Raw genomic sequence first — 25,156 nt, forward strand, 5'->3', positions numbered from 1 at the left:
GTAAGCCAGAAAGAAAAACACCAATACAGTATACTAACACATATATATGGAATTTAGAAAGAAGGTAATGATAACCCTGTATATGAGACAGCAAAAGAGATGCAGATGTATTGAACGGTCTTTTGGGCTCTGTGGGAGAGGGCGAGGGCAGGATGATATGGGAGAATGGCATTGAAACATGTAAAATATCATATGTGACACAAATCGCCAGTCCAGGTTTGATGCATGATACAGGGTGCTTGGGGCTGGTGCACTGGGATGACCCAGAGGGATGGGATGGGGAAGGAGGTGGGAGGGGGATTCAGGATGGGGAACACATATGGTGGATTCAAGTCAATGTATGGCAAAACTAATACAATATTGTAAAGTAAAATAAATTAATTAAAGAATTAGAATTCCTCTTCCCATGATAAACTTGTTTCCAGTCAATCCTGACCTGAGAAGGACTGGATGGCAGCATAAATGCACCAGGTGATGGGATGTCATGGGTGCAGGTAAGGCCTTTTCTTCTCTCCTGAAACTGATGCCATTACGCCAGCCCATAGGGATGAATTTTCTGGGTTAGGGTGTTTCTGCCCCAGTTAGAGTGGTAAGTGTCCCTGGGGTCATAATGCACTCCCCATACATCACAGAACAAAGGCTGCCCCGAGGGTCACATGGGAAGTAGAAACCAAAGCCACACAGGGGGTAAGGAGCTGGGAATAGGTGAGGCGGCAGTCCCAGAGTACCCCCTTCTCCGCCTCTTGCTTCTAGCTGTGGAGCCATTACTGGTGTGAGTAAAGCATACTGCCAGGGTGTAAAGCATTCTATAAGAACAGACAGCCTGGAGTTGGGCTTAAAGGGTGCTATTGGTGGGGTGGGCATGGAGGTTGTAGGTGAGTACCACTCTCCCTCTATTGGTCTTTCTTTTTGTGATTTGTGTCTTTCTTCTGCTTAAATGGCTGATAAGGTAAAGAAGCCAGGTTCTCATTCTTCCTCCCGCATTCCTAACATACACACCTTAAAATAAGCAGCAGATACCAGAGTAGGACCCAAGGGAAAAGGCAACCTGTGGAGGTGGCAGAAGCTCCCCACAAGGTCCAAACAGAGAAGCCTGGTGCCACCCCAAAACCCAGCTCACCAGTTGAAAGGACCTAAAAGAGACTTAAGGCTATTGTAAATTTGGCAAGCACAGATCTCAGTTTCCAAACTAATTGAAATCTCTTTTTCTGTCGCTCCTCTTTTGAACTCCCTTTCTCCCAAGGTTTGGGCAGAAATTTCTGTATCTAAACAACTTGGCTATTCCCTTGGGTCATTGTTCCTTTAAGGGTTTTAGACTTTTGGAAACCAAGGTGAGAACTTCCTTTCATTCTGCTTTCTGTCCTCCTGCAGCCCTTCCTTGAGGTGTTGGATGAACAACAGCTTTGTCATTTGAATCCAAGCAAGAGCAAAAGGAAGAAAACAAACCAGTCGCTATCTCATAGATGATATCCTGCTGTGTAAGTAGTTCTTTTCGTGTAGAAGTGACAAGAGGCTAAGGCAGAGGAGCTCATGGGGGAGGGTTTGGGGGTTCAGGATTCCTGTCGTGTCTTCTTCGGAGACAAGAATTAACAATGAGCAGTTGTCCCCTTAACAAGAAAAGAGGGATACAATTTTTGAACAATCATTTATTTAAAAATTTTACATAATCTTTGGATAATTCAGAAATAGCTTAGGACATGATTCAGAAGTTTCTGAGACTGACATCTCAACTCCAGGCCAATATCAATAGCTTATTTGATTGAGATGGAAAGATTTGAGGACTTCATGATAGAGAATGAACAGATGGCTACTGAATAAAACAGAACAGCTTAGAGACAGTGGATTTCCTACAAGACACAGTCATAATTTTTAAATTGCCTGTCACAAATATAAAACATTTAACCAGACTAATGAGAATATCCACATCTTATTTGCAATCTACCCATTTCCAGGTTGAGAAAGCACAATTAAATTAACTTGATCTCTTAATATAACATATAAAAGCTAGCATCTACCCAGTGTAGTCTCAGTGTCCATACCAACATATCTCTCCTGGCGATAGAATGCCACCTCCCTCTGCACTCCATGCTCATGATTCAGTGACTCTCAGGAATTCTTGGGCCCACAGACGTGGAAAAGCCTGGGGTCACAGTGGCCAGTGGCCCAAGTGCTCTGCCCTTCCCAGAGCGGATCAGGCCTGAGCAAGGACACGTTCTGCACCCTCCACTCCCTCGGATGGTTGCAAGGGTGTTCCAAGCAGGGTAGGTATTATTGTCTCCCAATAGGACATTACATTCCCTGAGGACAAAGCCCACTCTCTGGCCTGCTTCACAGCAGGATGCTGCCAGGTGTGGACACAGGGCAGGATCTTAGTAAAGGAAGGTAGGAATCCAGTGTGCACTGAGCACCTGCCTTCTCCCAGGTAACCCTCAGAGCACCTGTGAGGCAGGCTTACCACCCATTTTACAAATGTGGAAATAGGCTCAGAGAGGAGAATTTGCCCATGGTGGCATGGCGAGTAATAGGGGAGCATCACTTTGAAAAGCCAGGGCTTCTCACTCCAGAGCTCTTTCTACTGCCTGCACAAGCCGGCGGTTTGACCATGAATGAGTACTCAAGCTCCACAACAGCTGGTCTGGACCTCAAACGTTCAAGACCCATGAGCACATAGGGCTAGCGCAGGAGTCCAGAAGCCTGGTCCAGTCTAGTGTGGCTCCCCATCAGGGGAGGGGACTTAGCACAATGGTCCAGAGTGTGTGTGGATAGACCACAGCAGACAGGCCTCTGTCCAGAGGCTTTGATGTTGCTCCCTTGCAGGTGGGGTTGGGGCACAGTGCTCTGATACACCTGGTGAGAATTAGTCATGATCTCCAAGGTTCTGACCTCTGAAAGCGACTCTTAAGTCCTAGGAAACCACGTTCCCACTCCCTGAGAGGCCTTTCACAAAAGGCCCATGAAGGTTAAAAAAAAAAAAGTCAGGAAATTTTGAAGTGTAAAATGCTTGAAAGTAATTTGGGAGTGGGAAGATTAAAGGGAAAAATAGGATGGCAGGAGGAGGTTTGGGGGTGGGCATCAAAAAGGAAGACTTGGATAGGCTGTGCACACCCAGCTGGTAGGCTAGGCTAGGCTCAGGCCAGGCGAGCCTGGGGAAATCAGGGTTTTGGCATCTGGCTTGCCTGGCATCTGTATGGGGCTTCAGTTGATGCCTCAGACATGAGAGGGGTTCCTCAAAAAGTACCTTGAGCCTGTAAACTCAGGCAGATCTTAAATACAGGTAATAAAGGCAGATAGGAACACACATCTCAGATGACTTAGACAAAATCTGCTTGACATGTTTCTCCTTTTCTAAAGGAAAAAGTGGATTTTACACTTCACAGTCCCCAGCTCCATGAAGCCCTCTATCACCCACTGACACGGGAAGGGTGTGGTCCCTCCTGGGTGCAAAAACAGCCATACAGCAAGCCCACACCCACAAGCCCCAGTGCATTAAGCACACTGAATCTATCTGGTCTCTCGCACTGATCTATAGGCAACTTGAGGATGGAGCTGCTGCTGCTAAGTCGCTTCAGTCATGTCCAAATCTGTGCGACCCCATAGATGGCAGCCCACCAGGCTCTCCCGTCCCTGGGATTCTCCAGGCACGAACACTGGAGTGGGTTGCCATTTCCTTCTCCAATGCATGAAAGTGAAAAGTGAGTGAAGTTGCTCAATCATGTCCGACTCTTCATGACCCCATGGACTGCAGCCTACCAGGCTCCTCCGTCCATGGGATTTTCTAGGCAAGAGTACTGGAGTGGGGTGCCATCACCTTCTCTGTGAGGATAGAGACTGTACCTTTTTTCCTGTTTCCCTGGTTCGCAATAACAACATCATTCTCGTGGGGAAAGCAGACCAGTTTTGGCAGCCCTGGTGGGAAAGGTGGATCTTGCATTTACCTAGGTTGGGGGCGGGAGGACCGTTTCTGGAGGGAATGCTAAATAGGTATATATATGAGTGAGACAGGAGGCTCTGGGTTCACAAACCCCGGTGACAACACGGCAGGCTGGGCTGGGAACCCTGCCCTTGAGTTTCTGAAGCCCCAGGGCTCTTGCTGCCTGAAGTGTGGGCTGTGATTATTCAGGAACACAGTCTTCCTTCCCAGGCCCGGGGTGGCCAGAAGACCAGCTGTAAAATGCCAGTGGGGAAGGGTGAGGAGGCCTGGCTGGGGAGCTTATGCTCCGCAGCGAATTGTCCGGAAGCCAGGCAGCGTGGCTTTTCCAAGCAGGTAGATGTCTTCGTCCGTGCCGAGGTTGAGGTGCTTCACCATGTTCTTCTCAAAGAGGAGTGGGTGGTAGGCGCCCATTGTGCAGGCACTGTCGAAATACCTCTGATAGTAGTAGCACACGTCAGTCTTGCGCTTGGATGGGAGGAACTCGTAAATATCCACCTGGTCACACAGTGACATCATAATGGCAATGCCTGGAGAGGAGAGCAGAGCTGAGTCCTGTGCAACAACCCACCCTGGCTCCCCGGAGTTCTGCCCAGGGAGCCCCACAGCTCATGCCCTGAAAGCTGGAGAGGTATGTCTGGAATGTCTGTTCATGAGTGTGATTCCCAGTGTGAGTTGCTCTAGTAAGCCCATCCAACAGGCTGCTCCTCAGGGTGCAGGGCTCACGAACCTTCGTATGCTCAGCACCCAGGTCAGAGCCCGGTGCCCAGCAGGTCCTCCCTAAACATTAATGAATTGAAGGGCTCCACCATCAGTCAATGAACTGATCACTGTCAAGAAGCTCTATGAAGAGAGTGGGCAAAGTGACTGAGGAGACAGAACCATTCCATGCAGATATTACTTTCTCTCATGTCTGTCTCTTGGATGAGCCTCGTAGCTGGTTATTTGGAAGGTGTTTCTTACAGTAGTACCTGGTGAAACAGTGTGGGGAAGGAAAGCTTCGTGCCTCATATGAGAGGGGGACAGCTGTTACAGGAGCATGCGCTGGTCTGTATTGATGGGCTCAGTCAGACAGAAGAGAGGAGCTGAGAGTGTGTGGTGGGTGGTGCGCTCAGGGAGGGGTACAGAACACAGAGGCGCAGACCCAACAAGAGATGGGGGATGCCTCCCATCCCCCATGCTTGTCCCCACCTGGCTCAGTCATCTCCTGCAGGACACATCCCTCTAGGGGCCTCAGGTTCTCCACCTGTCCCAAGGGGGCGATCTACCCACTCTCCCTACCACATAGGCTACTGTTCAGATGCAATAAGATCATGGCTCTAAGACTGCTCTTGTCAACCATCAATATAGGGAACCTTTATGATGAACAGTTCTTACTAATAGCAAAATTGTAAACTGCTAGCAGCAGCTCTGTTCCAGAAGAATTAGACATGGGGAAAGCCCTGTTAACCCCCTCTGGCTGTCCCCACCCTGGTATGATGGGCGAGAAAAGACATATGCAACTAAGTGATGATGGCCCAGCAGTTGTGCTTCCAGATGAGGGGAGGGAGGCTTCTATGAGAGCGAGCTCTCATGAGCCCCCCGGAGCACTGGTGTCGGGGCTGGCAAGGGCGCTGGCCATGCGGGATGGGCAAGGGGGAAGGACTGCTGGTGGAGGGGACAGCACAAGCAAAGGCAGGAAGTAGGGCAACAGGAGAGTGTCCCTAGGATGCTCTCCATCTACTCCTGCTCAAAAGGGGTCCAGGAAGTACCCCCAAGGCACCTATCCAAAAGCTGAAGAGAAAGGCATAAAGCAGATGGGATACTGGAAGCACCTTCATCTCTATCAGGAAATGCCTCTGATAATAAAGCATTTGTTCATTTACTCAAAGAACATTTACCTCAGGCCCATCCTGTGCCCCCACAAGGAAGAGGCAAACACAGTTCCGCCCTGAGGGAGCTGCAGTCTAATAGGGAAGGCAGGTAGGCGATGCCAGTGCCAGGGGGCATCTGGCAGAAAGTGCCTGTGGTCCAGCTGGACTCAGTGAGAGGCAGCGAGGGGCAGACAGGCCGTGAGGGCAGAGGGCTGTGGAGTAAGTCCAAGAAGAAGTCTGCAGCCAGCACTCAGGGCCCTCGGCACTCTGACCCTGGCCCACCCCCACATCGGCACCCACAACTCCATTTGTGACCCCCAAACTAAGTGCAGCTTCACCACTCAGTCTTCTCTCAGGGCCACAGATAGGGTGGTCACTAGGTGAAATTCTGAATGTTATTGATTCTTCCTTTTTCTTCAGATTCTAATATGGCTCAGGACAATAATGGCATTATTACTGATCCTTTATCTAAAATTTTAATATCTTGTCTATCATGAAATTTTTCACTGTGATTTTTTTAAAGACACTATTAAGATATCATTTGTTTCTGAATTTCGTGGCAGCTCCTTAAATTGTACATCTGAAGTAGGTGCCTGGCTGGCCTCACCCAAGTCCCAGCCCTCCTCCTGCCTCATCTTTTCTCTGCTTCCCTTTTTACTCCACATCCACTTGCCAAATCTCCCATTTCCCAGGTCTGGTCCTGTTCTCCACAAAGTTCTCAGGCTGTCTCCCTAGAAGGGGTCCTCTCTCCTATGGCACCAAGCTGGTCACGCTTTCCTGGCACAAACTGAATGTTGCCTCAGACACCTGACCGAATGCTCCCACTGGACACCCTGAAGTTAAGGAAGAAGATTCTATTGTATTGATCTCTGTGTCTTAGTTGGAATTTGCCTCAGCATAAAAATATAGCAAAAACTAGCAACTGTTTGGCAAATGAACAAACGAATGAGACCCCAGAAGAAAGCTACTCTATTGTAGAGACAAGCACCAGAGGTCTTCTCAGACATGGACTCACCGAGCATCCCAGAGGATGGGGGGTTTGGCTGGATCAGCTCCGAGGAGATTTCTTGAATGATGTCCCACAGCTCCCAAGGCATCTGGGGCTTGAGGATGTAAAAGGGCTGATCAGGATGCAGCTTACGATAACTCTTGAAGTTATTGAAGAAACTGTAGTCGGGATTCCTGTACCACTGAAAAAGAAGGAAGAGGTCTCCTCAAGGAGAGCAATGGGCTGGTCTGCTGCCACCCCGGCGTTCATCATCCTCTGAGGACTAGGGGAGGTGGGGAGGGACCACTCCTGGCAGACTCCTGAGAGACATCCCTTCATCGAGATAGACTCCATGCTTCTCCATATCACAGCTCTCACCTGATAGCAGGGCACCCAGCACATAGCCTGTGCTCACAGGGACATTTGATCTTGGTGACCATGGAACAGCTTCAGATCTCAGGATCATAGACTGGGAAAGAGATCAGAGCTGAGAGGGGCTCTTGGCCCTATCTAACCCCACCTCTCTTTTTTAAAGGGGTGAAAACTGGGACCCAGATTGCCACAGCTGTGGACTCACAGTCCTTGACCTGACCCAGGCAAATTTAAGTTCTAAGTGAGATCAGTGCAAAACTGTAAACTGAGGTAGGTAGAGGAGGGTGCCAGGGATCACCAGAGCCTGTCAGATACCGGTGTGTCCAGCATGAGAATTGAGTCTACCAAGGAGAGTGCTCTCTGTCCCTCCTCCTCAAAGCCTTTCTCCTGTGGCCATTGCAGCCCATGCCAGGGAGAGGCCAGCTGACTTGTGTGACAAACAGTGAGAGGCCAGAGAAGCTAGAGCCCAGCAGGACTGAGACTGTCTCCTGCCCTGGAAAAGCTGATGTTGCAGATCTGGGCCCTCTGCTTAGCAAATCGAGTCCCAGGCAGATAACCCTACCACCACCACCACATTGTTTTCCTCATCTGTAAAATGGGAATAACCATGCTTCTGCCTACTTCCTTCTGTTGCTATAAGAGTGAAATGAAAAGTGTCTGGAAACTGAAGTGTGGGACAAGTAATATTATGGTAATATTGTGTATAGGAGAGAGAGTAACAACTGTCTATGCCTGCTACTGCTCATCAGAAATTATCACAAGAACACAGTCCACCCCAGATGGTGGGAAATCCAGCCACTACTACTCCTGATACAGACCATAGTTGGGAGACAAATACATGGCAATGCAGGGCGGGCATGGAAAGCACTAGTATAGAGGAATCCTCCTGAACAACTAATCCAAAAGTGAGGTGCCCTGAAATGGAACCAGTCAGCCCTCAAGGTGGCTAGGTCAACCACAACTTTAAAAACCCAGTACGTCAGGGAAATGTATAGAAAACAGGTGACCCAATCCCAATTTCCCATGGACATCCACTTACCTTTGGGATATCTGAATGGTAAACAGATGGGTCCCACACAATTAGGATTCCTTCATTGTACAAACTGTCTTTGAGGAAGCCCGCTTCTGTGGTGACCAACTGCAGGAAGACACAGACAGGCTGTCACCTGGACATTTACATGTGAGTGTTGGCTTGTAGAACCACCTGTCACATCATAAGTGCCACCTGAGGCCCTAGAGCCCAGTGAAGTGTCTTAAGTTTTGGGGCAGAACTTGTGAGAAGAAGGCAAAGATGACAGCTGGAACTGTGTGGACCTTAAAGGACATTTTGTCATAACCCATCAGCCACATAGCACAAAGGGTTCCACTCAGACTTTTGAGATTATTGGAGAAAGGGTACAGTGAACATGGCTTGGGGTAGAGAGTCCTCTGTGGTCATGCCTCGTATGGAGGTCAGGGGGCTGAGGTTTAAAGTCAGAATCACATATAACCAAAATGATCTCTGAAAAGCCTTTCAGTCACCTATCAAGCCCGGCATGTAGTAGTTACTATTACAAAGCATGCTGGAGACAGGCACGGGACATCTGAGAGTCCAATACAGGCGCTGGTTTCTGCCACATTGGACTGGATGGCAGAATCTGTGCTTGAGCACCAAAGTAGTTGGCCCATGTGGAGGGGCCATCAGTTCAGTTCAGTTCAGTCGCTCAGTCATGTCTGACTCTTTGTGACTCCATGAATCGCAGCACACCAGGCCTCCCTGTCCATCACCAACTCCTGGAGTTCACTCAAACTCACGTCCATCGAGTCAGTGATGCCATCCAGCCATCTCATCCTCTGTCATCCCCCTTCCCTCCTGCCCCCAATCCCTTCCAGCATCAGAGTCTCTTCCAATGAGTCAACTCTTCGCATGAGGTGGCCAAAGCACTGGAGGGGTCATGGCATACACTTAAACATGAGACTCCCCCCAGGCTGGGGGGAGGCTCACATGCGCCTCGCTGAGGAACCAGCCAGCCCCTCTCCTCCCCACACTCTCAGGCTCCCCAACTCTTGGACTAGCCTGGGCAAAATGTGACTGTGATAAGGCTCCACAGGACATCCCTGCTGGATCAATTTTGCAAAACACATTAACAGCCTTCTTAAAAAGTATATTTATACACCTTGACTCAGTAATTTCACATTTTGCCTTTTATCCTAGGAGACTCTAAATTTGGGAAGAAATTATGCACAGAAATGTTAATTAAAGTACTTAATAATATGAAGTGTGGCAGCAGAAGGTGAAAGCTACTACACTTATTACAGAAAGACCCGGCTCAGTTCTTGGCTTTGCCACATGTCCGATGACTGCGAGCAAGTCAGGCGGTCACTTAGGTCCTCATGTCTCATCTGTGAGTGCAGGTAACACTGCCCTCCTATCTCAGGAGCTGTCCTGAGGACCCAGTGGGGGCACTGCAGGGAGTGAGAAAGACCAAGGAGGGACCTGAAGGCTTAGCAATGAAAGAAGTTGTGTCCCTCTTAAGGGACAAAGCTGATACGCGAGACCAGCTGTCAGTCACCTTAAAAGGCATGTGGGAGATACTGCCCAGGTTTAAAATGAGAGAAACAAATGGCAAAAATCAAATCAAGAACTGACTGGAATTGAAAGCAAGAATCACAACAGTAACCCCTCTCCACATCGATCGCTCACCATCACGAAGGCTGAGATCTGAACAGTGTCCCACTGTGGGAAGATGGGTTGTCTCTACAACCAAGAGCGGCAGTCTGCCATGAGCCTTTAAGATCATTCAGCTACCCCATCGCTATACTTTCCCCCCAGATGTAGGAAGGTCCTGGGAGCCTGAAGAACATAATCCCATTTCTTCAGTGTATCTTTGAAAGAAGAAATATTGGTGGTGGGCCCACCTTGGCCAGAGACTGTGCAGTTGTAGTGGGTGCTAAGAAGCCCCAGGCAGTCACAGGGTGCCAGAGTGAGGATGGGCATGAGGTATCAGTGTTAAGGGACAGATAAGGCTAGGCCAAGCCAAGGGACTGAGAAGGGAGAGGGAAGAGGACCTGAACAGAGGAACAACGTGCACACCCCCCAGATGTGAGACTACATGGCAGACTCCTAGGTGTCACCCCATACCCATCCTCTCCTTCCTTGGAAGCAATGTTTACCTCAGCACATGGCTATCTAAAATAAACACTAGCCAAAATAAAAATTTCCTAGCCTAACAGCTAGGTGTGGCTCTGTGACAAAATGTTAGCTAATGGTGTGTAAGCAAGTGTGACTCCCAGAAACTGTTCTTAGAGGCAGGGTTATGACCTTCCTTGTTCCTTCCTCCTTCCTGCTGCAAACGGTGGGTATAACAGCTGTAGCTTGAGCAGCCACCTTGGACCATGAAGTGGAAGTCACATGGTACAATGGCAGATGCACGAGGTAGTAGAAGTCTGGGTTCCTGACTCTCTGGAACACTATACCAGCTCTAGACTTCTTTTACATGATAAGTATAGTTTTATCTTGTTAAACTAGTATTGAGAGGTGGGCAGAGTATTCTTGTCACTTGACGACAAACCTAATTCTAGTTAGTAAAGTGAAGAGCTTGTTTAGGAATTGAAGATTGTCCAGTGTGGCTTAGACACAAAAGGAGACCCTGAAGGGGTCAGAGAAATGTAGGTAAGTGCCACTCGGGGGAGCTCAGGCTTTCCTCAGTAGATTACAGGACCAATGAAGGCTCGTGAGAAGGATCCAAACAGACCAGTGTTCTGGACTAGAATTTTTGCAGAAAAGGAAACTCAGATAGAAGATGCTACTATAGCATAAGTAAAAATGATGGAGAAACCATCAGCTGTATGAATAATTCATGTACAAATATGAATAATCAAGTCAATAGTATCTACCTAATAGAGTTGCTGCAAGAGTTCAATGACAGTTGAACCTTGGACAATTGAACCAAGTCTGTAGACTTGCAGACTAACTGAATGTTGAAAGTGAAGGAAAAAGAGGTCAAGGTGAGTCCTGGCCCTCAGGCCACTTTCCTAAAACGAGAACATGGAAAGAACAGCAGCTGGTATGTGGGGATAGAATAGAGTTTTGAAGTTCAAGGATGAGACAACTGGCCTGGAGTGCCACAGGCGAGAGGCCACAGGAACCAGAAGTGGGACCCACATCTTCCAACATCAAGTACTGTCCTCTTTCTGTGGGAAACATAACTCACAGCACAGGAATTCAGTGCTATAGTCCAAAGGCAGAGTGGGCATCCTGGCAGACAGGGCTTTGCAAGATAGACATAAGGGGTGGGCAGAGGGACACCCTCACACTATCTTATACATGACTTTTAAGACTGAACTCTACAATTTCACTCCCTGAACCCATCCCACTCCACAGCCCCCCACCCCACCACCAGAAACTGCTGGTATACTGAAAGTGTCCTTTCTTAAGCTATGCTGCTTTCTATGTAGAGGACTGACACCAGGTGATTTATCCCTAACTCATGAGGATTAGAGATAACTGGGATTTTTTAAAATGTTTCTCTCAAGCTGTCTTTTTAGTACACAAAGCCGGAGGCTAGGAGCAGTACTTCCTGCACCTTGATACTCTCCCAGGGTCTGTGGTGTTACTGTCCTCGCAAATCCAAGAGAGATGCAGAAAGTTTTCTCCTTTATGATAAAGGATAACTATGATGATCGCAGATGCTGCTTAAATGATGTTTATTCTAAGCCAGATACTTTTATATGTTAGTTCATTTTTACAACAATCTTAGGTAGCAATTCTTAATATACCCATTTTATAAATAAGGGAGCAGACTCAGAGATGCTAAGTATTAGTAGTTTACCCAAACCATATGGCTAGTAACTCGGGGAGTCTGAATGGGATCCCTTTTGTCTGGTTCCAGATTCTACACTTCTAATCTACCTACTTCACTGCTAAGAAGATAAGGTGGGACACCTGTGGCAGAAAACATCAAAGAAAGCACTTGATGAGGGTATGAAAGTGTCATGAGGGAGTTCCCTGGTGGTCAGTGGTTAGGAATCCACCTTGCAATGCAGGGGACCTGGGTTCCATCCCTGGTCAGGGAACTAAGATTCCACACACTGTAGGGGAACTAAGCTTGCATACCACAACTAAGTCCCGACACAGCTATATAAATATTATTTAAAAAACAAGAAAATGTGTCACGAGAATTTTGCTTCCTAAGTTTTCATGTGTCATACAGGAAAATCCTCAAAAGACAGAATCCAAACCCATGATTTTCAGAAGGTAAACTGAGGTCTGAGACTTCCAGATGAGTATAAGGCAGAATCAGGACCAGATTTCAGAGCCTAGCTCTTAGCAGACTTGTTTCTGTTCCCACAGGGTTGTATTCATAAACCACAAGATATTCAAATAAACCAGCACACTCTGAGGATCAGACTGATCTCAGTTCTCACTGTACACAGTGGGGAAATGGTCATTTACTTGAGCCACTTGAGACAAGTGAGAAAGTAACCTAGAAAATTAAGAAGAGGTGAAGGTAAAGTCTTATTTTATCTGGAGAGACGGAAAAGAAAGTGACCAGTGCTGGGATCTGGTGGAAGGAAAGAGGAGAAATCAGCAAGCACCCCTCAACCTTAGAAGAACATAGCTCTGGACTTACCATATTAATTTTGGTACCCCTTTATAAAAGAGTCAAGGATTTCCTCAAAAACAACAAAAAAAGGCTTAAAAGTGCTTGGGGAATTGGGAGACTACTTTGTGTTTAACTCGCTTGTGGTCTTAGGAGGGTCATTGCCCTATCTGGGCCCCAGGTGCCTTATAAGACATGACCATCCTGTAAGGCCCTGCCTGGGTGACTAGACATGTCTGGACAACATCTCAGTCCTTTGTCCAACTGCAGCACAAGGGACTTAAAAATAAAGATCTTCTCAAATGCTCCTGTACTCACCCTCATGCAGAGTCTGACCTGAGTTCGGGGATCCCCAGGGCCTCATGATGAGGAAAGTAAGTCATTTCCAGAGCAATGGACCCCCAAGGAGAAAGTGCCAGGGAAAGACTACACTGGGGAGATGGGTTGTTGCTATTTAGACACCCATTTAAAGTAGGCTTTCTAGTCAAAGTTAGAAATAGTCACTGCAGAAAGTTAAAAGAGAATACAAGAATGCACGTGCACATACACACACACATCCATCTATCTATATACATATAGAAGAAAGTAATCATATATAATTGCATTCTTCAGATATTCCCACTGTGAGTATGTTGGTCTTTTTTCTTACCAAATCTTTCTTTCCCTCTGTTACAAACTGAATTGTGTCCCTCCCAAATTCATATGTTGAAGCCCTAATCCTCTATGTAATTATGTTGGAGATAAGGCTTTGCGGAGATAAGATTAAATAAGGTCCTAAAGATGGGGCCCTTATCTAATAAAACTGACGTCATTATAAGACAAGGAAGAGATAGCAGAGATCTCTCTCTACCTTCAACTCACATGCACACGTAATGGCATAGAAGGTGGCCATCCTCAAGCCAAAAAGAGCCCTTGTCAGAAACGAACCTTGACATCACCTTGACCTAGTACTTCTGCCCCAGAAAACTGAGAAAATAAATCACTGTTGTTTCAGCCACACTATCTGTGGTGTTTTGTCATGGTGGGCCTAGGAAATTAATACACCTTCTGTGTGGGTGTGGTGTGGGTGTGGGTGTAGATACTGATACATCTTAACTATAGAGTCTAGACTTAACAGTTTTGTTAAACTCACACAACAGTCCAGTTTGATGTCTTTTCATTTACTCCTCACATTATTTCCAGGCCCCAAACAGGGCTTGAAGAGGAAGCTCTAGGAGATTATGTACCTGGCCTACAACACAGAGCTCGGAAGGGATGGAGCTACAGTACAAAGTAAAGTCTCCCCAACATCTCATTATACTAAGCAATCTTCTTTCAAAAATGTTAAGGGATGATAAAGTTTGTATTCTGGTTGTTAGATTTGCAAATCTGCCACAGTTGCAAAGCTAGTTAATGCTCTAGGAAGACAAAAGGATCTTCAGGGTCTTGAGGAGATCTGAAAATATGGAGTCTGTGGGTCTTAAGGAAGACCTGACCTTTGCAAACTGGATCTAGATGGGGAAGTGCTAAACAGAAGGGCACCACAAATTGAAACCTACCACAAACCCAAAATCCAAGGGTTCTATCATTCAACCTGTAAACGCAGGAAAAGTCATTCAAAGAACCATAAAGTAGTAAGGGAAATAAAGGTTGGAAAGTACTTAAATGTTTGAGCAAAGGAGATTGATAGAATAAGCTGTGAAATTTACCCACAAAGGAGTACTATGCTGAGGCAACAAAGAATGAGGAAGATTTCTGTGAACTGATATGGAGTGATTTCCAGAAAGCACTGGGGAAAAGGAGAGTATAGAAGAGCATATACAGTCCACTGTATTTTTGTACAAAATACGGGAATTTAAAAAAAGAACACATATATACATCTATCTGTCTTTACAGATAGAATAAATCACAAAACGGTAGTTATATACAAAGGGTGGTAGTGAAATAGGGTGGAAGGAATTCAGTAGGAAGTAATGCTTTTCTGAGTATGCCTTTTTGGGTAGTTTTGAATTCTAGAAGCATGTTAACATTCTGCATATTTTTTTAGAAGAAGAAAAAGAAAAACCTAGAATTGAAACAAAATGAGTACAACTGAATTTCAAATGAATTCATAAAGTGAAGAGAAACAGAATAGCTCATCAAGGTAACTTAGGTACACATTATTTGGCCATAAACCCTTAATTTTGGGCAGGGTGTGAAAGAGAACTGCAAACAAATCCTGAACTTTAAATAGGTTTGCTTTATGTAGAGATACACAAAACAATTTTAAAATTACTCTAGATGTATTATAGATATAACCAAATAAATCAGTGTGCTGATGTTGTTAGAAGGATTCTCACTGTGGAAGAAGAGGGGATGCAAATACACAATGGAAAGGCAAGTACCTTTATCTGAATAGACTGAGGTATCAAGTAGAGTCTATCATTTCTAAAACAGGCATATGTACATGCTGGGAGGGATTGGGGGCAGGAGGAGAAGGGGACGACAGAGGATGAGATGGCTGGATGGCATCACTGACTCAATGGACGTGAGTCTCAGTGAACTCCGGGAGTTGGTGATGGACAGGGAGGCCTGGCGTGCTGCGATTCATGGGGTCGCAAAGAGTCAGACACGACCAAGCAACTGATCTGATCTGATCTGATATGGATGTGTACATATACCTACAAGTATGCATATATATGGAGAAGGAAATGGCAACCCACTCCAGTGTTTTTGTCTGGAGAGTCCTGTGGACAGAGAAGCCTGGTGGGCAGCTGTCCATAGAGTCGCACAGAGTGGGACATGACTGAAGCGACTTAGCATGCATACATGCATTGGAGAAGGAAATGGCAACTCACTCTAGTATTCTTGCCTGGAGAATCCCAGGGACAGAGAAGCCTGGTGGGCTGCCATCTATGAGGTCACACAGAGTCAGACACGACTGAAGTGACTTAGCAGCAGCAGCAGCAGTATGCATATATATGGGCTTCCCTGGTGGCTCAGACAGTAAAGAATCCTCCTGCAATGCGGGAGACTTGGGTTCGATCCCTGGGTTCAGAAGATCTGCTGGAGAAGAGAACAGCTACCCACTCCAGTACTCTGGCCTGGAGAATTCCATGGACTGTATAGTCCATAGGGTCACAGAGTCAGATGAGCAACTTTCACATGCATGTATATAAATGAACAAATACACAAGTACGTGTATTGTGTGTATACCAGTATATATTTCCTCTGCCTACTGAAAGGGCCAAGAAGCAAAGATTACTTCATTAGGCATGAACATACCTAGTACCTAAATCTTAGTTTCTAATGTCATTTTTCACTTAAAGGAATCAGAGCTCCTTGGGAAGAAATGGCATATCCCAGAACTAGGGTAGAATAGTATGGGGAAGTAAAACTTACCATGATGTCTCAGCACTCTTGCAAAAAGCCCTAGACTCCTGAGACTTTATAAATCATGATAATAAAATCTATAGCTAATTTGTCTAGTTAACTGCTCTTCTCTGACTCCAAACATAATGAAACTTTGCTTATCTACCTGAGAAGCTAAATGGTTATAACTCCAACTATAACTCAAGATTAATACAGAGATATTCTAAGAGATATTCTGGAGTAGGAAGAAAGAGACCTAGGAACCCAGAGAGAGCTCTAGATATGTTTATTTATATTCCAAAGGGCTGGAGTAAGAAGGGGACTCTCTTTAGGAGGAAAAGAGGACAGCTACATCCTGCCTTTTATAAGCAAGGGAAAAAAATCACTTCTTTTTGTTCCTTATGGGGTACTGGCTACTCATGTAGGATAATTGGCCTGGCTCTTACTGCATTGCCCTAAGAATAAAAACTAAGGCAGAGAGAGATTAATGCATTTATTATTTAAGGTAAGGGATTTAAATAAAGGGCTTCCCAGGTGCCCCAAGTGGTAAAGAATCTGCCTGCCAATGCAGGAGATGTAAGAGACGTGGCTTCAATTCCTAGGTTGGGAAGATCCCCTGGAGTTGGAAATGGCAACCCACTCCAGTATTCTTGCCTGGAAAACCCCATGGACAGAGAAGCCTGGCAGGCTACAGTCCATAGCGTCTCAGAGGAGTCAGATGCAACTGAACACACACATTTAAATAAGAAATCCATCACTGATCTAGAACACTTTGTGTATATGTTCAGGATAAAATTAATAAATATGAAATATTAAAAACCCAACAGATAGGTACTAATGAACTAGAACATCTTGTTATGCCAGAAAGTATAGGAGTATTTTAAAGAAATGATGAGGGCATGCATGTCACAGAACAACAAGAGCCAGTTTAAAGGAACTCCCACTAGGAGTTCCTTTGTCAAACCTGGGAAAAACTGAATACTTAGGTAGTTCGTAACTATAAAATGAATTATAAACCATTGAAAATATAGCAATCTATAAGTTTTTACCAATAACAAATACAGAAAGAAAAGAAAGAAGGGAGGGAAGGAGGAAAAGTGGGAGGAAGGAAATAAATGGAGGATGAGAAGGGAGGCTTCTTGCTTATAGTAAAATTCTGAGTGCTAACTAGATGACATGGAGGAGGGGGAGCTGGAATTAAAAGACCATCATTTTTCAACCATCATAGTAAAGATTGGTTCAGGCAAAACTGATCGCTACATATTAAATGTAGCAGGAAATTTTGATGCAGAGCAGAGTAATGGCATAGTATTAAAAGTGTTCACTCATAGATTCCAAGGGAAAATGTAATTATACAGTGGTCTCATCAGACACCACCACATTTAGGTGCTCAAAATAAAAATCAGCTGAAGGGCAGATGGGTATGGATGCCTCCTGATGTGATGTTCTAAGAGGGACACAATGTCATTTGTGCAGTTTTCCAGCGAAGAGTGCAGAAACTGAATTTACTCTTGAGAAAGCATCAGATAAATGCTAAAAAAAAAAAAAAAAAAAATTAAAGGACTTAATTTTTTTTTTAATGCTTAAATGTCTTAAAGACAAAGGCCATGGAACTATTCCAGGTTAAAGGAGACTGAAGAGGCATGACAACTAGATGCAGCACCTGATCCTGAACTGGATTCTGTACTAGAAGAAAAATTATAAAAGACATTACTGGAGAAATTAACAAAACTGCAATGCAGCCAGATTAAAGTACGGTATCAATGTAAATGTATGAAGTTGAAAACTATGTTTTGCTTACTTGAGATAATATTCTTATTCCTAGGAAGTACACATTAAACTATTATCTTAGTTCAGGGCACTACAACAAATATACCACAGACTGAATGCCTTAAACAACAGACATTTATTTCTCACAGCTCTGAAGTCTGGGAAGTCCAAGATCAAGGTACCAGCAAATTCACTTCCCATGTGAGGGCCCACTTCCTGGCTTGCAGACGGTTGCCTTCTTCCTGTGTCCTCCCATAGCAGAAAGAGAGCAAGTTCTGGTATCTCTGTTTATGACACCAATCCCATCATGGAAGCCTCACCCTCAAGAACTTCTTTATATCTTGAGGACTTCAAGGTATGAATTTGGGGGAGAAACATTGAGTCCATAACATTCTACCCTTGGATCTCCTAAAATCATGTCCTTCTCACATGCAAGTACATTTAATTCCACTTCAACATCTTCCACAGTTTTAACTCATTCCAGCATCTATTCTAAAGGCTGACATCCAAAGTCTTATCTAAATATTATCTAAACCAGAAAAGAACCAAACGATTCAACCTGAAGTAAAACCTTCTCCTGCTGTGAACCTGTGAAACTGGATAAATTATGTGCTTCTGAAATACAGTGGTGGAACAGGCATAGGATAGAGTCTCAGTCCAAAAGAGAGAAATTGGAATGAATAAAGAAATGACAGGTTCCAAAAAGGTCCAAGCCTAGCAAAGTAAATACCACTATAGCTTAAGGCTGGAGAATAATCTCTTTGGTTTGATGCTTGCATTATGGATGTGGTGGGGCATGAGTCCCACCTATGTGGCTCTGCTGGGTAGGGGTCACTCCACCAAGGCCCTGGGCAGCTGCCATCTGGCCTATTGAAGTCAAGACAATCCTCTCTCCCCTTTGGAACCAAGGAAGCAGCCCTGATGGTCTCTGAATCACCACTGGTATCCCTTGTCTTGAAGAATGGTATCTGTTTGCAGGCAAAGAGCTCTATAGTCTGGTCCCATAAAATCTAAATCTGACAGCCTGCCTTCATCTTGTCTTCTTTAGTTCAAACTAGCAGTGTTTCTGCTAGGGTGGCTGATTAGGTCTGTGGTTCACTCCCAAACTGACCTTTTAAATCAAATGCTTCTTGGGCCATCCCCTTAGAGTTTTTGTCAAAACAAGCTTTCTTATTTTTTGCAATATACAGATAGGCTGGGAATTTTCCAAATCTTAAGTTCTGTTTCCTTTTTGCTAAATAATTCCTTCTTCAATTTGTTTCTCTCCTCTCATATTTTACTATAATAAAAGCATTCATGAGGAATCAAGCCACTCCTCCAACACATCCCCTTAAACAATTTCTAAATCTTGCATCAGTTAGATATCCAGTTTCTTCACTCACAAGTTCTACCTTCCACAAATATTAGTCAGTCAGTTCAGTCACTCAGTCATGTTGGACTCTTTGCGATCCCATGAACCGCAGCACGCCAGGCCTCCCTGTCCATCACAACTCCCGTAGTCCACTCAAACCCCTGTCCCTCGACTCGATGATGCCATCCAACCATCTCATCCTCTGTCATCCCCTTCTCCTCCTGCCCTCAATCTTTCCCAGCATCAGGCTCTTTTCCAATGAGTCAGCTCTTCACATCAGGTGGCCAAAGTATTGGAGTTTCAGCTTCAGCATCAGTCCTTCCAATGAACACCCAGGACTGATCTCCTTCAGAATGGACTGGTTGGATCTCCTTGCAGTCCAGGGGACTCTCAGGAGTCTTCTCCAACACCACAGTTCAAAAGCATCAATTTTTTGGCACTCAGCTTTCTTTATAGTCCGACTCTCACAACCATACATGACCACTGGAAAAACCATAGCCTTGACTAGATGGACCTTTGTTGACAAAGGAATGTCTCTGCTTTTTAATATGCTGTCTAGGTTGGTCATAACTTGCCTTCCAAGGAGTAAGCGTCTTTCAATTTCATGGCTGCAATCACCATCTGCAGTGATTTTGGAGCCCCCCAAAATAAAGTCTGACACTGTTTCCACTGTTTCCCCATCTATTTGCCATGAAGTGATGGGACTGGATGCCATGATCTTCGTTTTCTGAATGTTGAGCTTTAAGCCAACTTTTTCACTCTCCTCTTTCACTTTCATCAAGAGGCTCTTTAGTTCTTCTTCACTTTCTGCCATAAGGGTGGTGTCATCTGCATACCTGAGGTTATTGATATTTCTCCCGGCAATCCTGTATGCAGTTCCAAAGCAACTCACACATAGGTATTTGTTACAGCAGCGCTCCACTTCTCAGTAACAACAACAACAAAGTCTGCTCCAGCTACTAGAACAAAATACCATAGACTAGGTATGGTAGAAATCAAAAGACGTTGATCTCTCATAGTTCTGGAGGCTGACAAGTCCAAGGTCAAGGTGCCAGCACATTTGTTTACTGATGAGGGCCACCTTCTCAATGTGTCCTCACGTGGCAGAGAGCAAGCAAGCTCTGGTCTCCCTCTTCTTATAAGGATCCTAATCCCTTCATCATGGGGACCCCAACCTCAGGACCTCATCTAAACATATTTCTCTCCCAAAGGCCTCACCTCCAAATACTATCATACTGGAAGTTAGGGTTTCAACGTACAAATTTGGAGAGGCAGCTGTAAACTCTCTGTCTGTAATAAGTTTTTAGGGATTAATGTCTGTGATGTACACATGGTAAGTTGCTTTAGTCATGTCTGACTCTTTGCAACCCATGGACTGTAGCCAGCCAGGCTCCTGTGTCCATGGGATTTTCCAAACAAGCATACTGGAGTGGGTTGCCATTACATTCTCCAGGGGATCTTCCCAACCCAGGGATCAAACCCAGGTCTCCTGCATTGGCAGGTGAATTCTTTACCACTAGCACTCTCAAATGAAAAAAATAAAAGATATTATGAAAGATAGATAGGGCATATGATACGGCAATGGGGTAAAATGAAAAAATAATAAGTGAATCTAGGTAAATGGTATATAGGCATTCTTTGTATTCATCATATTATTGCAACTTTTCTAGAAGTTTTCAAGTTTTTCCAAATAAAAAGCTCAAAAAAAAAAAAATAAATTGGAGGAAGTTTGGAGGCAATCCATTGAATGAGAAGGTTCCCTGGACTATATTTCACTAGACAAATATTTCTTGCACGTCTACTATGTAATGTAGATATGTAATAGGCACTATTCTGGCAGCTGGGCATTGGGCATCTGTGAACAAAACAGACCACAATGATTCCTCTCCTAATGGGAGAGCTAGGTAATAAATGAGGTGGATAAATAAGATAATGGGAGTGAGAAAACATGGACTTAGAAGGTGTCATCAGAGAACCAGGAAAGAGTCGTGGGCCAAGTGTCAGGAAGGCTTCAGTCTACATGGCCTGCCATTGCCCTGCGTGCACCTGTACCGGTCACCTTCTCTTTGCAGGCCTCAGTTATCTCATTTGTAAAATGAAATGATCAAGCAAGACACTGGGCTTCACAAGGGCAGGGAACATATCTGTTTCTGTTCTGCTGTTGTTAGTGGATGAGTTCTAGCTCTGTTCACAAAGTCTGGCATAGAGCAGGTGATCAATAACTCATTCTGGAATGAATGAATGGCTACTTGATCTCCAAAGTCATTTTTAGCTCTAGGATTTCCAATACTATGACTCACCTTGAAGGATGTCATGTCACCTCAGACATCACATCTCATTCCACAGATATTAGAAGGATAATGAGGGAATTATGAACAACTTTATGCTAACAAAGTCAATAACTTAGAAGAAATGAACAAATTTCTTGAAAGATATAGACTACCAAAACTCAAGAAGTCAAGAAGAAACAAGTAACATGAATAACTATCTGTGTCTATTAAAGAAACTGAATTTGTAGCTAAAAATTTTCCCACAAGGTAAATTCTAGGCCCAGATGACTTTACTGGTGAATTCTACCAAACAGTCAAGAAAACAGTAATACTAATTCTACACAAACCCTTCCAGAAAAATTTTGGAGGAACAATTCCCAACTCTACAATGGCAGCATTACTCTGATATCAAAAACACTGACAGATGTTATAAGAAGGGAAAATTACAAAATTACAAACTTACATCCCTCATGAACATAGATGCAAAAATTCCTAGCAAATGACCTCAAAGTGTAGACAAAAAATTTTTAAGGTTGAGTGAGGTGTAAGCACTAGTCACAGGTGGTAACTGAGCTGAAATGGGGTGTGAGGTCAGAGAGAGGTTATTTTAAACACAGCTATTTTCCACAAATTAAATACAGGTTTTGAATGTCCCCTTCTCAATTCAGTAATGCCTGCACAGAAAGAATTCCATGCCAAAGATATGCCTTATCTAAACTAGCAGCCCCACACTGGAATATACACCCTTCTGTTTTTCACTGCAGTAAGAAAACAAAATGAGATCTACCCTCTTAACAAATTGTTAAGTGCAAAATACAGTATTATTAACTATAGACACAATGTACAGCAGATCTCTGAAACTTTTTAATCTTGCAGAATTGAAACTTTATACCCATTGAATAGCAATTCCCCATCTGCCCCTCACCTCAGCCCCTGGAAACCACCACTTAACAGTCTGTTTCTATGGAATATTAGCTTCAAAAAAAAGGAAAAAAAAGGAAATTGTACCAAATATGACAATAAGGATGAGCCTGGAGGACATTATACTGAGGGAAATAAAACTGTATGATTCCATTTATATGAGGTATCTTAAAATAGTCAGACTCATAGAAAAAGAATATGCTCTGTTTTTGCACTTCACCTTTACTGGCCTTGTGTGCGTGTGTGTTGGAGAAGACTCTCGAGAGTCCCTTGGATGGCATGGATCAAACAAATCAATCCTAAAGGAAATCAACCCTGAATATTCACTAGAAGGACTGATGCTGAAGCTGAATCTCTGATGTTTTGGCCACCTTGATGCGAAGAGCTGACTCATTGGAAAAGACGCTGATGCTGGGAAAGATTGAGGGCAGGAAGAGAAGGGGACAACAGAGGATGAGATAGTTGGATGGCATCACTGACTCAATGATGAGTTTGAGCAAATTCTGACAGATAGTGAAGGACAGGAAAGCCTGGCACACTGCAGTCCACTGGATCACAAAGAGTTGGACATGACTTAGCAACTGACCAACAATAACAGCATGTTGGGGGTGGGGTGTCTTTTTCTCTTCATCCAAAGGGAAGTCCTTATGAGCACTGTTTTCTTCTGCTCTTCCCTCACACTAGGCAGGATCTTGTGGGAACTTATTTGATTGACTGAATGGAATCAGGGTAGCTGGCCCCACACCACAACAGATGAGCTACACAAGGAAAAGAAGACCAAGGGCAGCTCTGACATGGTGAAAACCACTTATGACCTAGAGGTTTGGAGTAAGAAGGTACCCTGAGTCCAATATTATCAAGTCAATCTCCTTCTCTGGCTCTGAAAAATAGCAACGACCTGCTGCTGCCGCTGCTAAGTCGCTTCAGTCGTGTCCGACTCTGTGCAACCCCAGAGACGACAGCCCACCAGGCTCCTGCATCCCTGGGATTCTCCAGGCAAGAACACTGGAATGGGTTGCCATTTCCTTCTCCAAGCAACGACCTAGAAAAGCTTAAAAGAAAGTTCAGGGGAGTTAAAATACCACCAGCAAACAAACCTAGATTCAATCCACCTCTACTGCTTATCTCCTACCCAACCTGAGCAACTCCCTTAGACTCTTTGAAGCTAGTTCAGTTCAGTTCAGTTTAGTCACCGAGTTGTGTCTGACTCTTTGCAACCCCATGAATTGCAGCACGCCAGGCCTCCCTGTCCATCACCAACTCCCGGAGTTCACTCAAACTCACGTCCATCGAGTCGGTGATGTCATCCAGCCATCTCATCCTCTGTCGTCCCCTTCTCCTCCTGCCCCCAATCCCTCCCAGCATCAGAGTCTTTTCCAATGAGTCAACTCTTTGCATGAGGTGGCCAAAGTACTGGAGTTTCAGCTTTAGCATCATTCCTTCCAAAGAACACCCAGGACTGATCTCCTTTAGGATAGACTGGTTGGATCTCCTTGCAGTCCAAGGGACTCTCAAAAGTCTTCTCCAACACCACACTTCAAAAGCATCAATTCTTCAGTGCTCAGCTTTCTTCACAGTCCAACTCTCACATCCATACATGACCACTGGAAAAACCATAGCCTTGACTAGACAGACCTTTGTCCTCATATAAAATAATGTTCGGTGACCACACCTCATAGGATTATCATGAAGATTAAATATGATAAGACAAATATGGCCCTCAGATAATGGAGGTATTTGTAAGTGGCACTACCTCATATCTCAAGATAAAGTGAAGTGAAGTGAAGTCGCTCAGTCGTATCTGGCTCTTTGCAACCCCATGGACTGGAGCCTACCAGGCTCCTCTGTCCATGGGATTTTCCAGGCAATAGTACTGGAGTGGATTGCCATTTCCTTCTCCAGGGGATCTTCCCGACCCAGGGATCGAACCCGTGTCTCCCGCATTGTAGACAGACGCTTTACCGTCTGAGCCACCAGGGAAGTCCTGTGATCTGGAAATGCCCTGGGTGAAGTCCAGTCAGCATATGTCCTACTGTGCATGGTTTTCTCTTTCCCAACCTGTACAAGTGTCTCTAAGGAAGCCCTGGGCCCAGCAGGGGCTCAGCTCAGTCTCACAAAACCTTTACACTTAGAGTCACAATTGAATTTATTTAAAGACTCACATTTAGCTAACTATAGCTTTCCCGCTGAATCTCATAACAATACCTGGCATATACTTGCCCAAATAGATCTATGAAATTTCACAGTGTGACACCATTCTCTTATAAAAAGCCATCTTCTCAGTAAGGAACCACCTCTTTGTTTTCCATAGCCTTGTCACAGGCCAGATGCACCTCTCTGCAGGTGAGGAGGCTGGGTGCTGAGCAAACAAACCCGGGCCCAGCTGCCATCCAGAGGAGCTCTCCCTCTGGGAAGAGAATGAGCTGCTCAAAGGCATAATTTACCAAGCCCACAGCTCACAGCTATGCCCCCAGGAACTGTGGGGTGCCAGGTGCAGTCTGTGTGTGATGTGGGGACTCAGTTTGCTCAGAAGCAGACACAAAACAGCTGAGATAACCAACCCGGGCAAAAGGCAAAGGAGACTGACTGCCAGCTTCCTCGAAAAGCAAGATGAGAAAGGACGATAACAGAAGGGCATCAGTCACACATCAGTATCACAAGGAGCATGGTCACGCAGCTTCCCGTGACCAGCGCCAAAGGAACAGCCTGGATGTTCAGTGCCACTTACAGCAGGACAGGAAGTAGGGTCAGTGTGTCTGAGGAGGACGGGAAATGCTTTTGTTATGAGTGG

General features: G+C 45.0%; 1 protein-coding gene across 15 annotated transcripts in view; it reads right to left on the reverse strand.

Annotated features, from left to right (window-relative positions):
* Nucleotides 1-1,631: 1,631 nt before the first annotated feature.
* ST6GAL1 (ST6 beta-galactoside alpha-2,6-sialyltransferase 1) overlaps nt 1,632-25,156 on the reverse strand; it is a 147,892-nt gene continuing 124,367 nt past the window's right edge. For all 15 annotated transcript variants that reach the window (XM_055568767.1, XM_055568769.1, XM_055568768.1 and 12 more), the window contains 3 exons: nt 8,181-8,279; nt 6,797-6,971; nt 1,632-4,458 (listed from right to left, as the gene is read on the reverse strand). In XM_055568767.1, the coding sequence (XP_055424742.1) occupies nt 4,211-4,458; nt 6,797-6,971; nt 8,181-8,279 (522 nt within the window). In that variant the 3' untranslated portion in view covers nt 1,632-4,210. The remainder of the gene's footprint in view (nt 4,459-6,796; nt 6,972-8,180; nt 8,280-25,156) is intronic.

This window comes from Bubalus kerabau, chromosome 2 (assembly GCF_029407905.1).
Source record: "Bubalus kerabau isolate K-KA32 ecotype Philippines breed swamp buffalo chromosome 2, PCC_UOA_SB_1v2, whole genome shotgun sequence".
NCBI lineage: Eukaryota > Metazoa > Chordata > Mammalia > Artiodactyla > Bovidae > Bubalus > Bubalus kerabau.